The sequence below is a fragment of the Dermacentor andersoni genome, chromosome 2, assembly GCF_023375885.2.
Source record: "Dermacentor andersoni chromosome 2, qqDerAnde1_hic_scaffold, whole genome shotgun sequence".
Lineage (NCBI taxonomy): Eukaryota > Metazoa > Arthropoda > Arachnida > Ixodida > Ixodidae > Dermacentor > Dermacentor andersoni.
Window position 1 is genome coordinate 136208093 of NC_092815.1, and position 15012 is coordinate 136223104.

Below are 15012 nucleotides of genomic sequence, written 5' to 3' on the forward strand. Positions count from 1 at the left end.
CTCGTCAAATTTGGTGTAGTGGTTGCCGAGAAAAACAAATTCTCGTTTCACATGTATTTAGATAGGTGCACCCGAGCTAAAGCTACTTCTTGTGATAACACCACCAGGTGCAAGAATCATCTACTTAGGTGCTGTTTAAAGGCTATTAACAAAAAAATCTACTCATTTATAACAAATTTAGCCTTCAAAGCCCTTCAGGTGTTCAGAGAAGATGACAATCACGCAGCTAATGTGGAACCTTAAAGGGGCCTGAAACACATTTTATAGAAGTGGAGAAAGGCATTTGAAGTGAAAATGGGCTATTTCAGAAATACTTTGCTGCAAAAAGTACTTCAAAGCATTCAGCAGAAGTAGAGTTATTGACAATCAAGCACGGCCTCCTCTGTGCTCCAGTTCCTTCTTCAATGCCTTGCATGGCAAAGGCTATGGCGCAGTGGGGCATGCCCACAATGCTCCCCCTTCTAATTGTCATCATGGAGCGTAGTTTAAATTTAATTTTGGATGTTAACATAGACGCTCCGGCTTCCGCCTTTGGTGCCTACGACGCACTAAACATAAGCCAAACGCGATTGTCTTCCGCAAGCCACTGTGCCCTTAGCCAGTGGACTCGTGGCAGCGCCCTGCGGTGGCCGCGGTATCTACACCATGTAGCCAACTGCAGCTTGACGTCAGCTATCGGCCAATAGCAGCCGTCTAAGGGAACGACGAAACAGTGCATCCAATGGCGAAATAGTGCGTGTAGAAAAGAGTAAGGATGGGGCCTTCTGGTGAAAAGAGAGCGTTTGAGAGAAAAGTGACTTCGCAATCCACTTGCGAGCTCCATGCACCACGTACAACAGCAAAACTTGGCTGAGATGTTCACAGCAGCGTATGCTAATCATGGACTACGTTATTTCACCAAGCCCGAGAGGTGGTTCAGGGCCTCTTTAATGGAGTTACCACATAACTAGGGTCACACTTACAATGAAATTTAGTGCACAGTGCAGGTGTATATAACATGATCTTGTCTAATTTTATCATAAACGAGTAAATAAGCCGGTTTAAACTGACAGGGCAGTTTACAGTTGGCCCTGATGGTTCTGAAGTAGGTCCACGGCATTTTTATGAAACTTTGAAGCCCTACTTGGCAGCACACAACATAGAAAAAAGGATGCTCATATGTACCTCATGAAGACGACAACCAGCAGCAATGGCATGCTTGTACAGACAGACAGATAGGTCCAGTTCTGAATGCCATAGGCCAACCATGGACACAGCATAGAGAAGATGATGTATGACAGTGCCCACAGCACTATGGGTAATGTTCTCCAGCGAGGTCCTATGTATTCAAGGCCTGCAAGATAACCATAAAAACAAACTTATAATGTGTGTTATCTATAACTACTTTCACATTTCATTATGCCGATCCCATTTCCGTACATAGGATGACTGCTGATGACTTGCTGGCCTATACAACATAGATGGAAAAAAGTGTTTAGTACTTTCATATCAAATTAGATGACCCTAACTTCCCTCACTCTGACTGAGTAAAGAATTTGGAAATACACAGAGTTTATTCTTTCATATTTGTAAAAGAAGGCAATTGGGTTATACAAGATTTTCCAATATGCTGACTGACATAGTTTATAGCATCCCAAAACAAAACTAGGACTATGACCGTAGTGGAAGGCACTTGATTAATTTTGACTATAAGTTTATTTAAAGTGCACCAAAGTCTAAGTACACGAGCATCTTTGCGTCCTGCTCACATCACATGCAGCCACTGTTACCAACAATCAAACCCACAACCTCACACTCAGCAGTGCAATGTCACAGTCACCGAGCGACCATGGCAAGTTTCAACTACTCATGTAAGAGTAATACCCCAGATCTCAAACAAAATATGTGCTTTTAATAAATTACTTTTACTTACGTCAAAAGGTGGCCACAGAGCTAAAAGGCAAGTACAGTAAAAGCATGTAAACCAATACACACACAAAAAAAATTGCACAAAGTTTGTGTAGACAACCTCTTTCAGTATGTTAGCAGAAATTTCGATGAAACTTCGTAATTTAATCTTTAAATAATACAAGACCAAACATGCTCATCCCAGCAAAGTAATATAAATGGAGAATGGCTGCATGTGCCACATACCTCCTTCCTATATCTTCATGAGCATTAAGAATTTCTAGGCATCACCATTTCAAATGTACCAGCGTTCTTTGAGCAGAAGAAAATGATCACTATAATGGACAAACAGCCAATTCCTACCAATTATGTGCAACCAATTAAAATTTCAACACACAACAAGTGCTCTGCAGGAGAAAACTAACTGCCCTCCCCCCCAAAAAAAGAATGTGTAAATCAAAATTAATAAACAATCTTTGTTTATGTTAGATGCGTCCCATTTGTGCTTCATTTGCCTAGAAGAGTACACACTTGTGCCACATGGTAAGCTTCCATAGTTTTGTCAAGGTAAAAGGAAACATCCTTCTGCCCATTTGAATTTCACTCACAATAAATGAAAACTGAGTGAGTGAATAAGTGAGTTACCGAGTCCAATCAGGCCAATGCCCCAAATCTCCTTTTCCGGCCGAAGATAGATGCTTTAAGCAGTGCCACAAGGAAAATCATGAGGAAACGTCAGGAGCAGGTACTCACTAAGCACATAAGGATCTTCTGAAAGTGGAATGATGCACATTCCCACAAGAAAGCGCAGAATGGTGAAGCCAACCAGGTTTGTCACAAAAGATGATGCCAAGCCGGCCAGCCATGCCAGGGCATAGCTTAGAACTATCGATGGCTTTCGGCCATACCTGCAAAGGCAGCCAGATTACACAGCAGCTGGAGCAATCAGAATAGCTCTGCACTCAACATCCTCATCTACCATTTTCAAAACAACTTCGGCATCAAGGTACACAATCCTTTTTTACCTAGCTGTTCCGAAGGCTACATCACAATAACTGTGACTGCTGGTTTTGACTTGGCTGCTTATGTATTCCTGTCGCCTACAAATTTACAAATTTGTTTCCCTCACTTGTTTGTCTAAAATTATGTCCTTGTACAAACCAGCATCAATACTACACGCTCTTTCAACTTGCAGAACTGTTTTGGACACTCTTTAAGACTTCAAACATAATAAATGCATTCTGACAAAACATAATATGGCATATATCACTCAGTTGGCATGATTACAACTAGCGAATAAGACAAGATATTGTGCACGCATTATGTGGAAATCTAGCAGATAATAATAAATGCATCAAGAAAGCATAACAATGCGTAAATGTAGGCTGTAGAAGGCAAAAGCAGAATGTAAATGAATGACACTAACCTGTCTGCAATGAAGCCAAAAAATACTGAACCTATGCTGGTTCCAGCGTAGAAAAATGTTTGTATGTAATATGACAGATGACTTTGGTCGCACACCATATTCAGCTAAGGAAGAAACCAAGAAGAAAGATTCCATAAGTTTTCTTTATGGACGCAGGTTAATGTTGATGAGAGGCTTCGTGACCTAATCACCATTTCTTATCACAATACAAACAGGTGAGCTAGTTGAGACATACTTATGAGCAAATCACATAAACAGGCAGTGGATGAGGTGAATCAAAATGCTGTGCTGACTGCTAACTGGAAAATTGAATTACATGAGATGCAGCACATGTACAGACATAGGAAACGAAAGAGGAAAGCCACCTGCATTGACAACCCATGTACTGATAATCCAAACTGAATTCTAAAAACACTCTCTACCACATTCTTTCTGGGCATTCCAAACTAGTAGTATTTCTTAGGCTTTGGAACACTGAAGAAAGCCATAATTTGGTCTTGACCTTATAAAGCATTTCCAAGCCTGAAGGCTTAGTAGGTGCAGTATGTGGTCACTCCAAGTGATCACAACATTATGAGCAGCCTGGCAGTCACTTTTGCAGCAGTTCCAACACAGGCAAGCAGTATTTTGGAAAGTAGTTGGCACGTCAAAAACTTGATGTGATTTCTAGCACTTATATTTTTCTCAGGCTCAAAAAGCTGCTCAATGAGCCTACATTGCTTTGGTCTTTGCCTTTAAGAACAAACTCTGCTCGCTGTGAGACGAATAAAATAGGTCTTCCAAGTAAGGCCTGCAATAAGGTTTACATACAACAGTACCCACTTTGGAAGCATGGTTGTGTTCCAAAGTCATTATTTCTTAAAGTCAGATCAACATCTGGAAGACAGGGTGTTATGCCAGTGACTACTAAGAAGGCTTAGTGTTACGTGTAGATGTGCCATTTTTTTTTTTTCAGAGAAAGAGCACACTACAGCATTATTCTGACCAGAAGCAAGTGAAATCTTCGACACTCTCGCCATTCACTGCAACAGGTTGTCTTGCATAACCCTATTGTCAGTATCTCCGCTTGAAAAAGAAAGTTGCAAATATCCCAAATAAGTAGAGCAGCAGTCCAGCCACGTGCAATCTCCAGGCTGCATTTTTTCCTTGTTTTAATTTGCTTCCATTTTCTTTTCTCGAGTATGTTGTGGGGATGCGCAACTCTGACGCGTCCCCTGATATGTTGTTTTCCCGCATGGCTCGCGTGGCCTGGCGCCCGCAGCGGTCAGACTGGTTGAGGCGCAGTACGAGATGGCGCGAGTGTTGCGCTGCTAACGCCGCCGACAAACGGGGGTTACTTGGGCGCCAAAAGACAAGGCGCTTCCTCTTTGGCAGCGGGACAGCAAGCAGTGCGGACATGCCGTGCCGCGCGTGCGCCGATCCATGCTTCTGCGAGACCGTCTCGCGTGGCCGCCTTCGAACGCGCCACCGTTCGCGTGACCGTACGCGCGAACGACCAGGCGTTGGGATCCAGCATGGGGCGAACATATTCGCTCGCTATCCGGTCGCGGTGAGTCGGACTTCTAGATTTGTCGCGCGCGCATTGGCATGTTTTGTGGGTAGCAACTCGGCTAGCTGGCATTGATTTTTGAAAGGTGCAATAAATGCCCTTGTGATTGTTTGCACTACTGTGTTGTCGTTCCTTTGTCCCAAGAGCACGGTGTGAGAACCCCACAATGTACAAACATTAAAAGGCCTGACTGATGGGCTTATTGGTCATACATTCTGACTGTGCTAATTTAGCCCAAAGCGGCACACTTAAGCTCGGCGGGTGATATCCACGGGGTGGTAAGACGGCGTTTGGCGACAACGGCTCAAATCCTCCCGCTCTCGCACAATGCTCAAAGACGGCCCGGCCTCGCTCTCATCCATGGCCAAGCTCGCACTCACCAGGTGAACGTGACGCTCCCATCGCCTCATTGAGTAATTACTCAATGAGGCGATGGGACGCATTTGCATCAAATAGTGCATTATGCATATATCAGTGGGTGGTCTCCCGTTGATAAACATGTAGATAGTGGTGCTCGTCCCTATCTGCTTTTTAAAGTGAAAGCTTTACTGACCTCATCGAGCCAAGTTTTGCTCGATGAAGTTTTGCTCGATCATCAATTTGACCTTCGTTTAACCACAGCTGCGCCATAGCCTTGGCAACGCATCACGTCACTCGCCGCGCTCAGCCCTGCTGTCGCCGCAGCTGCCGGCTTCGCGCATGCGCTCTCCTCAGCTGGGTCGCCACCTGACCATGTGACTCGCCATGCGCCTGGCTAAAAGGAGCGTCACGTTCACCTAGCGAGTGCGAGCTTGGCCATGGATGAGAGCGAGGCCGGGCCGTCTTTGAGCATTGTGCGAGAGCGGGAGGATTTGAGCCGTTGTCGCCAAACGCCGTCTTACCACCCCGTGGATATCACCCGCCGAGCTGCTTCACTGGAGAGGGTCAAGAATGCAACAGGCGTTGCACCGTCGAGATCAAAGTAGCGACCGCGTTTTTGCCCTGTCTGCTTGTGCTTCGACGCTTCCACATGTTCGTGGCATCTCTTTGCATGTCTAGCACTTGCGCTTTCCCTGTGGCACAACAGGCGTCGCACCGTTGAATGACGTGTGTCTACCCAAGCCTAATCACAGTCATGTCTAGCCACCGACATAGGCACAGCCGTCACACCTGGCTTAACGATGATTGTATACCTAAGTATAATAATTACAGCTAAACCAAAGGTTAACCAAGTGAAATCAAGACTTAACCAGGCTAAACCAAGCTTTTGCTATGCATATCAAGGGTTAGCTGAGCTAAGCCGCCACCAATTTTTTTTTGTGTCTGCCCACCACTTTCTGCTAAGTTACCATAGTCAAAACATATGAGCGCTTTACTAGGTAGCAAGGGCCAAGTCCTGTGCATTCTCATCTTTTGTGAAAATATTTTATCTGTTCCCTCTTAGAATATTAACCCCGATTCTTTTCTTGCTATCACAACCTAAACTGAGGTATATAACTTAATTACAACAACAAAACACACATACACACAGTTTCAAATGTTAATAAGTAGCACCAGGCTAGAAAGATAATAAGGCTTACTACACAGCAGCCAATGGAATTGATACCTGCCCAACTCAACAATAAATAACAGATGCAACAGTTTAAGTTCTGCATTTTCAAAAGAAAACCAGGATGAAAATCTTACAGCCTTGAATTCTTACCTCCGTAGCGATCGTTGGATAGAGGTTGCCAAAATTGTAGTCCCAGCCATTTTGGCAGCCCACCACATCCCACGAAGCATTCGCCTCCACAGTGCCAGCCTCAACAAGAGATGTTAAGTTCACATCGTACATACGACACTGGCTGAGCGTTCCCTTGCCTTCCTCATCAGGAGGCAAGGCCAGAGTCCTCAGAAGAGCGGACGTCAGATTGGATGCATTTAGCAGAGCTTGGGGAAGCTCAGTGAGATGGCACGAATAATGCTCGGGGATGAGGATGATGAAGTACTGGGTGAAGTAGACGAGCGCGCAAAGAGCGCCGGAAGGAACCACCAGCAACAGCACCAGCAGCTTCTGATAGGTGCCAAAGTCGCCTGCCCCAGATAGCGCAGAGTTAAAATCCATCTGCAAGAGATTGATTTGCCAAGGGAGGCAGCATGTCACAGATGTGCTGCATGACGATATTGATAAAATTATTAGTGCTAAGTGTTGTTACAAGAAGATAAGAAGGTAAAAACGCATTTACAGAGAATACTTGTAGATGAAGGGCAGATGAGTTATGGCCAAAATAGTGAATGGACTGCTCAAGTCCAAGAGCACCATTTCGCAGTTATGCTGTCATTAAGCAAGGGCAAGAAACATAAATGAAAAGCCACTATTCAGCAGCTTTAACATGTCTGAAGCCCCCTCACAGACAACAAAGGTAAGGTCAGCAACAACTCTCCGCTAGACATTAAAATATAAAATAATATATATAATAGATAAACATATAAATAATAGAATAAATAATATATAAAATACGAAAAAGAAATAGCCTTCAATCAGTATATTCAGCGAGTATGATCCATTATAATTTCACTTAGCTAAGAGTTTTTGAAAGGTATGTGCGGCTTACTATTCCATATGACTGTCGCAGCCATGATCTATTTCTGCGACTGGATGTAGTAGCTACCTATATCTTGGTCGTACAAGCATAAGCTAAGTGTATCATAAGAGGCCAACAAACAAAGACACCAAGGACAACATAGGTGAAATTACTTGTACTTACTAAGTGAATTAAAGAAATGAAAAATTATCAAATCAAAAGAGCATTGCATGCGTAATGCGAAGATGTGGGATCGTTCCCCACCTGCGGCAAGTTGTTTTTTCATCCACTTTTATTGCCATTAATTTTTCATTTCTTTAATTCAATTAGTAAGCACAAGTAATTTCCCCTATGTTGTCCTTGGTGTCTTTGTTTGTTGGCCTCTTATGATATGATTAATAAAAATTGGGTCACTCGGTTAACCCCCTTTCTTCTCATTCGTAAGCTAAGTGTGGCAACTGCAGATTCATAAGCAAACTAGCTGTATGCCACAAAGAAAGTGGTTGCTGCCAGAACAGATTATTCTAGATCGCAGTCGCAAGCTCTTGCACCTTTTCTGAACAAATGCAACAGACGCGAGATAAGCATTATGTCATGTAAGCCACTAAACCTTCAATTAATTTTTCTATAGATATAGTTTTTTTCTGTTTAAGTACGGTCAAACCCCTGCAGTTGCTTTTATGTTCTCTCGCTGGATCTGTCCGTCACATACTACAGCATTATGTATTTACATTTTCCTACATGTCAAGTTGAGCTTTTATCTCTGCTCTCTTGCATTCAAGCAGCTTTTGATTGACAGCCTTCTACAAAGGGGTTTGTGGGTGTCTGCCAAGGCTCTCTAAGGGAGGGACAGCTTCTACTCATGGCCACCTCTATCTTTCTGGCAGGAATAAAATGCTATTGTATTAGACTACATTGTACTTGATGTGAAAACAAAGAATGTACACTTGTGCAAGCAGTGTGCATTTCTTAAGACTGCGTCTATAAAATAAATTAGCTCCATTATTTCAGAACAGTCAGTAAAGTAATGTCTAGTGTAGCTTACCTACACTCTTGAGGCATGAAGAACTGAGTGAGAAAAGCAGCGCATGAACCTTTTGCTACATTTGTTTTGTATCAAGACAATCGGGCAGCCACTGCACACCTATGTTGGACTGTGAGCCTCTCTGGGTGTAACAAGTACACCTGCTATCAGGGGTGTAGCCAGCGTGCTTATGGGGCTTCAGCCTCCCCCCCCCTGAAATTTTTGCGTGCTGTCATGCACCGCCAAGCGAAATAACCCCCGGTGCCGAAAATCATTCCGGATTTTGTCTATAATGTCTTTTTCGGGCTCGAAAAGACATTGCGAACTCGAGCTGGATTTCGTGGCAACACCCATGCACCTGGAGTCACATAACGCAAGGAGACCCATTTGAGCACCAAGTTTCGAGGGAGTTTTGATGGCAAGCAGTCTCGTGACAGCATCTCACCGAGGCCGTGAAATCAAAGGAGTGCATGGATTTCAATTCCACAACATTATGGGTATAAAGTTCTCATAAACTGTTGATGCGAAAGGTACACTGACATTTCTAAAGTTATGCTTTAATGCTTTAGATATTCAATTCTGGAACTCTGTAGGTTTAATGTTCTTATAAACATTTGACGCCAAAGGTGCATTGACTTTTCTAAAGTCGTACATTGGACCATACAACCAGGTCCGATGAGATGAAGCGCTGTTGTGGTTCATTTGTGCTGTCATGTCACAGTAAACAATATCGACATTTTTTTCACCTGCGCCAAAGCATCCATGTCAAGACACTAAAGCCAGCAAAGATAACTATGTTCTTGAAGAGCAAAGGTAACTATGTTCTAACTATGTTCTGTAGCTATGTTCTTATTTATTTTTTCTACTTTGACTTTTATTCGCGAGGACACACTGAACCTCTTCAATTTCCTTGTTCTCACTACCCGCAGCTGCCAGAGCCGGCCAGAGTGCATGCGTTTTTCTTGTGTTGCCCCGACCACAGCGCGGCGCACTTCGGTGCACATTCTTTTTTCTCTGACCGAGTAGATATTGGCCTGGCAGAGTTTTGGGCGCATTCTGGCTAGCAGACGAGAAAAAGAAACAATGGTCGCTCGCCGCCATCACTGTGGGGACTCAACAGATTGCAACGTGTTCGCTTGAGGTCATCACCTTCGCTTCGATGTTACCACAACAACTCCGGAAATTATTTTGTTTTGCCGGTGTAGGATACCGAACACCATGCGTATGGTTCTCTGAGGACCAAGCATCTCATGTTTACTTCAATATTCCTTCAGTAGCCACATTAGAGAGCTTTAGAATAGGGGCCCCAATAGTATGGGGCCCCAAAGAGCTTTGCGGGTGTTGGCGTTGAGGCACACACAAGTGAAGAGCTTTAGAATACGGCTTTGCATTTGCGGATAGCGTCTTGCAATGAGAGTGCCACTACGGCATCAAAGAAAAGCTATTAGAAATAATTAAATAAAATATACCATTTTATGATAGGAATAGTAATTTTGGCTTGCGTGTATTCGCATTTAATTACAATTTAGAGGTTATTCTGTAAGCAGCAAACAATTAGTTGCGCTTAGCTTTGAGCAAACCTACGTTATGTGCCTCCTTCATCAGCCAAGCTTAGCCGTGTTAGGCCTACGAGCCATGAAATTCACAATCGAATTTGGAATTGGCGGCGTCTAATGAATCAATCTTCATAACACACACTAGTTGAGAGAAAGCGATAAGCGCAGTCACTTCTCCTAACTTGCGAACTTCATGCGTTACCACGAATCGAGCGCAGTTTGGTGCTAGGTTAGAGCCGTCGCTTCGATGGGTGCCGCCATGTTTGCCGACGCAAAGTTTTTGGTGCCGCTATTTGGGCTCCCGCTAAATCGGTGAAATAGTGTTCCCAACGCAAAACCCAAACGCAGTTTGCGTCTTGCGCATGCGCACTGCCTTCGACGCTATTTCTTTGGGGCCCCAAAACATTTGGGGCCCCTATTCTAAAGCTCTCTATTAAGTGCCCAGAGTAGGCATTCGATTGTGGCCAACATGTGTTTCTTTGCGTTTCTTCATTTCGGTGCCCCTGCCCCACAAAAAGAAAACAAAAGAGACATTGTTGCAGCGCAGCGAATTGTCGCATAGTGAAAGTTTGATTTTGTTACTTCTATTATGGAAAGTAATGGGCCACGGGCCTGTTCAGTTGCCGGATACTCTTATTATTGCGGTGGCAATGATATGGACACTCCAGGCGCATTCCTGCAGTCACCATCGCTGCCATGTTCCTACTAAGTCCAAGAGCGATAACATCATCACCGCGCACTGCACGCTGTCATCATCATCAGCCTGGTTACACCCACTGCAGGGCAAAGGCCTCTCCCATACTTCTCCAACAACCCCGGTCATGTACTAATTGTGGCCATGTCGTCCCTGCAAACTTCTTAATTTCATCCGCCCACCTAACTTTCTGCTGCACCCTGCTACGCTTCCCTTCCCTTGGAATCCAGTCCGTAACCCTTAATGACCATCGGTTATCTTCCCTCCTCATTACATGTCCTGCCCATGCCCATTTCTTTTTCTTGATTTCAACTAAGATGTCATTAACTCGCGTTTGTTCCCTCACCCAATCTGCTGTTTTCTTATCCCTTAACATTACACCCATCATTCTTCTTTCCATAGCTCATTCCGTCGTCCTCAATTTAAGTAGAACCCTTTTCGTAAGCCTCCAGGTTTCTGCTCCGTAGGTGAGTACTGGTAAGATACAGCTATTATACACTTTTCTCTTGAGGGATAATGGCAACCTGCTGTTCATGATCTGAGAATGCCTGCCAAACGCACCCCAGCCCATTCTTATTCTTCTGATTATTTACGTCTCATGATCCGGATCCGCCGTCACTACCTGCCCTAAGTAGATGTATTCCCTTACAACTACCAGTGCCTCGCTACCTATTGTAAATTGCTGTTCTCTTCCGAGGCTGTTAAACATTACTTTAGTTTTCTGCAGATTAATTTTTAGACCCACTCTTCTGCTTTGCCTCTCCAGGTCAGGCATGCTGTATGTGCGAGTGAAAACATAAGGGAAGGGGGAGGGGGGGGAGTGATGGTTGAGCCGATGATGGTAGTCAGCCTTGTGTGCGCAAGAGAGAAAAGCGGGGAGGAAGCGTGCCAACTTCCATTGCACGCGATGCATCGGGAAGAGTTGAGGGAGGGGGGTGGGCCTTAGGATTTTGTGATCTGTGGATCTGTGGTTGTGCAACATATTTATTTGCCTTGTTTGGCGCACTATATACATTGACTTTTGCTTAGATATGTAGATTTATTGGAGACTTATACGTATACCTAAATATCTTGTTCGGAGGTTTTGTGTATACATGCAGCGAACTTTGTTTCCAGTGACACTTTTTTGCCCTTTATCAAGCTGTATCTTTGCATTTGTATATTCCATTATATCTTTGCATTTCTAATGTATATTTTGCAGGACTCCTGCTTTTTATATGTGCTCTCTGTTGCGACTACAATTTCCGTACACTTACAATACACGACCGGTGACAGCTGCTCCTGCGAAATACACTAGAACGAAGGACAGCGCCATTGATATTTTTCACTGGACGTTGCATATATGTACAAAAAAAATTGAAACAATCTTCTTCATTGACAGAGTTTCATCCTCATCTTGTTCATTTCATGGCCTTTACATTTTTCACATCAGCGGCATGCACTGCTTTGCTGGTTTCGAACTGATATAGTTCTAAAGTTTGTGCAATATTGTCTTTACTTGTTAAGTAGACAAAAAACATTGAAGCATTCATATCAGTTATTTCTGGCACAATTTTTGGGACATTTGAATATGTTCTTTTATGCAAAAACACATATTTTACTTCTTTTGACAGTGTGTAGCATTCAGGAATTAGTTTAGAGGAGTCTAAAAAAGAGTTTAGAGAATTAATTAGAGGAGTCCGTGCTGTAACGTGAGCCCCCACCCCCACCCCCTGAACAAAATTTCTAGCTACACCAGTGCCCACAATGGTCAGCGGGTGTTATCATTAATTAACAGCTGCGGTTATGACCAGACAGGAAGTGATCATGTCAGAGTTGCTCTTTGGACAGGTAAGCCACTCTGCTTTAGGCAGTAAGCAAAACTTGCCTTAATAAACAAGCTTGGGAAGTCCAGCAACGATACCTTTTGCCGTTCGGTGAGAGTGCGTGCACAACAAAGAACAGCAACCCACTTGTAAGCGTACAACTATGTAATCAATACGCAAACAATACCACACTGTCTCTATAGCCCTGCTATCTGGGAAGGACATGTTTCACTTGTGGCTGTAAACATGCATAATCACAATGTCAGTGGTATGGTAGTAATAACAGTATTTCACTATAATCTTTGCCAGGTTTTGTGCCATTATCTTTTAGTGTCATGAGTCAAACAGTCAGATAATACACCAAGGTAAGCAAACGACTGCTGCATTCATAGTCCATAAGCATGTACATCAGAACAGAAACTTCAGTAGCTGCATGTTGCATATACTTTTTTTCAAGATGGTGTTATTGAAACTATAACAGGCCCCTATTCTATACGTTTTAGTAAACGCGCCGCAAAAAGAAAAGAAAGAAAGAGAGATGCTACAAGCTAGCTAGGGCACACAGCTGCGGAATCGTCAATTTGCGCCAACCTATATATACCTTAATGAGTGAGCGTACTTCTCAATTCACGGCAACAAAACGGTACTTTTACTCCTCAAGAAAAAGGGAAGTATGGTGAATCACACATTGGCAAGTAAACGTTACCATGAGCTCAGAAGCCGAACCGGATAGTCGCTCCTCAATGCGTGGGCGGCCGGCAAGAAAAATCTTGCGGTGCTTTCGATCGACGAGCCACGGACAAATTTCACAAGAAACCTGAATAACTTTTCACAACTGTCGACCTAAATGAGTGTTTGATACATGAATCCCATGTGTCCCTAGAAAAGCGGAAAAAGTGTGAAATTTCATGCAAGCTAAACGAGTGTTGTTGAATTTAGGCGCCGCGAGTATGTGTCTTGCTGCGTTCTATTTACACGCGAACAATGAAACATGAACTGCTCTCGATATCGCAGACAGCGCGGAATTCCTCTACATGCGCGCAGCAACCGGCTTTAAAGAGCTGAAATGTATTAAATCACGCGCGCTATTGGAGTAATTATCAATCGACCCACATAAAAGGGCCCTTCGGTTCTGCAGGCGGAGAACAAACGCTAAGAGCCTCGATATTTATTAACGAATCCAGGCGCTGCCGTTCTCGCGAGTTCAAAGTTCAGGAGTTCAAGTACGCGCGGATACCTCTCGGTCGGATCTCGAGGTCGGTCAGAATGAGCGATGAAGTAACCGTTAAGGCACGCGAGACGAATGAGAAAAGAAGGCACTAACCTCAGTATTTTAAGCAAAACCACTTTGAGCCGCTTGCTTGAAAAGTCCCAAACGGAGAAGTGACACTGCAGTCAATCTCAGCGGTTTCAGAATACGGCCATAGATACGGCTTTAAGAATATTTTCGATGTTAAGCAGACGACGGAACGATATCACATGGCTCTTTTCTCGACCGACGCCATTTGCGACGGGCTTCCGCTGCAGGGCCATTTTAGTAGGCGCGTCGCTTTCAACTTCCGTTTGTCGTACCATGGTGGTACCCATGTTCTTATAACTAAATCAGGTTGGAAGTCCTGATGTTACTTAAGGAAAGCTGCTTACAGTGCAGTTAATACAAACCTTTAGCACGTCCCGTTCAATTTCGGTTTCGGTTTCTAAAATGGCGCTTTCTTTAGGCACTGAAGAGGAAGCTTTAGCTCGGATGCTCCCATCTCAATAAAAGAAGAATTCATTTTTCTCGGCAACCACTGCACCAAATTTGACGAGGTTTGTTGCATTTAAAAGAAAAACCTAAAATATAGTGACTGTTGGTTTCAAATTCTTGATTTAGGTCCTCATTTTTTTATTAGAAATTGGCAAAAATTGAGAATTTTCAAGAACGAAACTATTAAGTTTACAACTTTGTAACTCAGCAACGAGAACTGATAATGCAATTCTGTGAATTGCCTGTAATAGTACATCTTAAGCGGACAAAATTGATATGTTACACATGAATCTAAAAAAACATAGTAATATGTAAATACAGCTTTTGCAAAACCTTTGTACACAACGTAACAAATTCACGTAAGCTGTGAAATGACATATCGAATTTGTCCACTTTTGATGTTCTAATGGATGCCGTTTACAGAACCGCGATATCTGTTCTTGATGCAGAGCTATGAATTTGTAAACTTCGTGCTTCTATTTTTTTCAAACTTTCGAATATTTGAAAGTTATTTTAACGGAATTCAGGACGTAAATCGAAAATCCGCTTCCAACAGTCACTAGAATTTAACTTTCTCTCTCACATTCCACAAACTTCATTAAAATCGGTCCACAGTTTATCTCAGAAAAACGTTTTTGCGTTTTACATGTATTTGAATATTTGAATTTTGCGTTGGAGTTGGGCCCGAGCTAAAGCTTCCTCTTAAGCGTTTGTCGTGACGTTACCGTTGTTGAACCTTTCGATTATGTCATAAAACAACGCGGACGAAAAATATGAGAAA

At 43.3% G+C, this 15012-nt stretch overlaps 1 protein-coding gene across 1 annotated transcript in view; it reads right to left on the bottom strand.

The window, feature by feature from the left end:
• LOC126540034 (carcinine transporter-like) overlaps positions 1-14024 on the bottom strand; it is a 49502-nt gene extending 35478 nt beyond the window's left edge. Inside the window, exons 1-5 of the mRNA XM_050186834.2 lie at positions 13809-14024; positions 6544-6945; positions 3314-3417; positions 2641-2795; positions 1165-1333 (exon numbers count right to left, since the gene is read on the bottom strand). Of these exons, the coding sequence (XP_050042791.1) occupies positions 1165-1333; positions 2641-2795; positions 3314-3417; positions 6544-6945 (830 nt within the window). The 5' untranslated portion in view covers positions 13809-14024. The remainder of the gene's footprint in view (positions 1-1164; positions 1334-2640; positions 2796-3313; positions 3418-6543; positions 6946-13808) is intronic.
• Between the last annotated feature and the right edge of the window lie 988 nt (positions 14025-15012).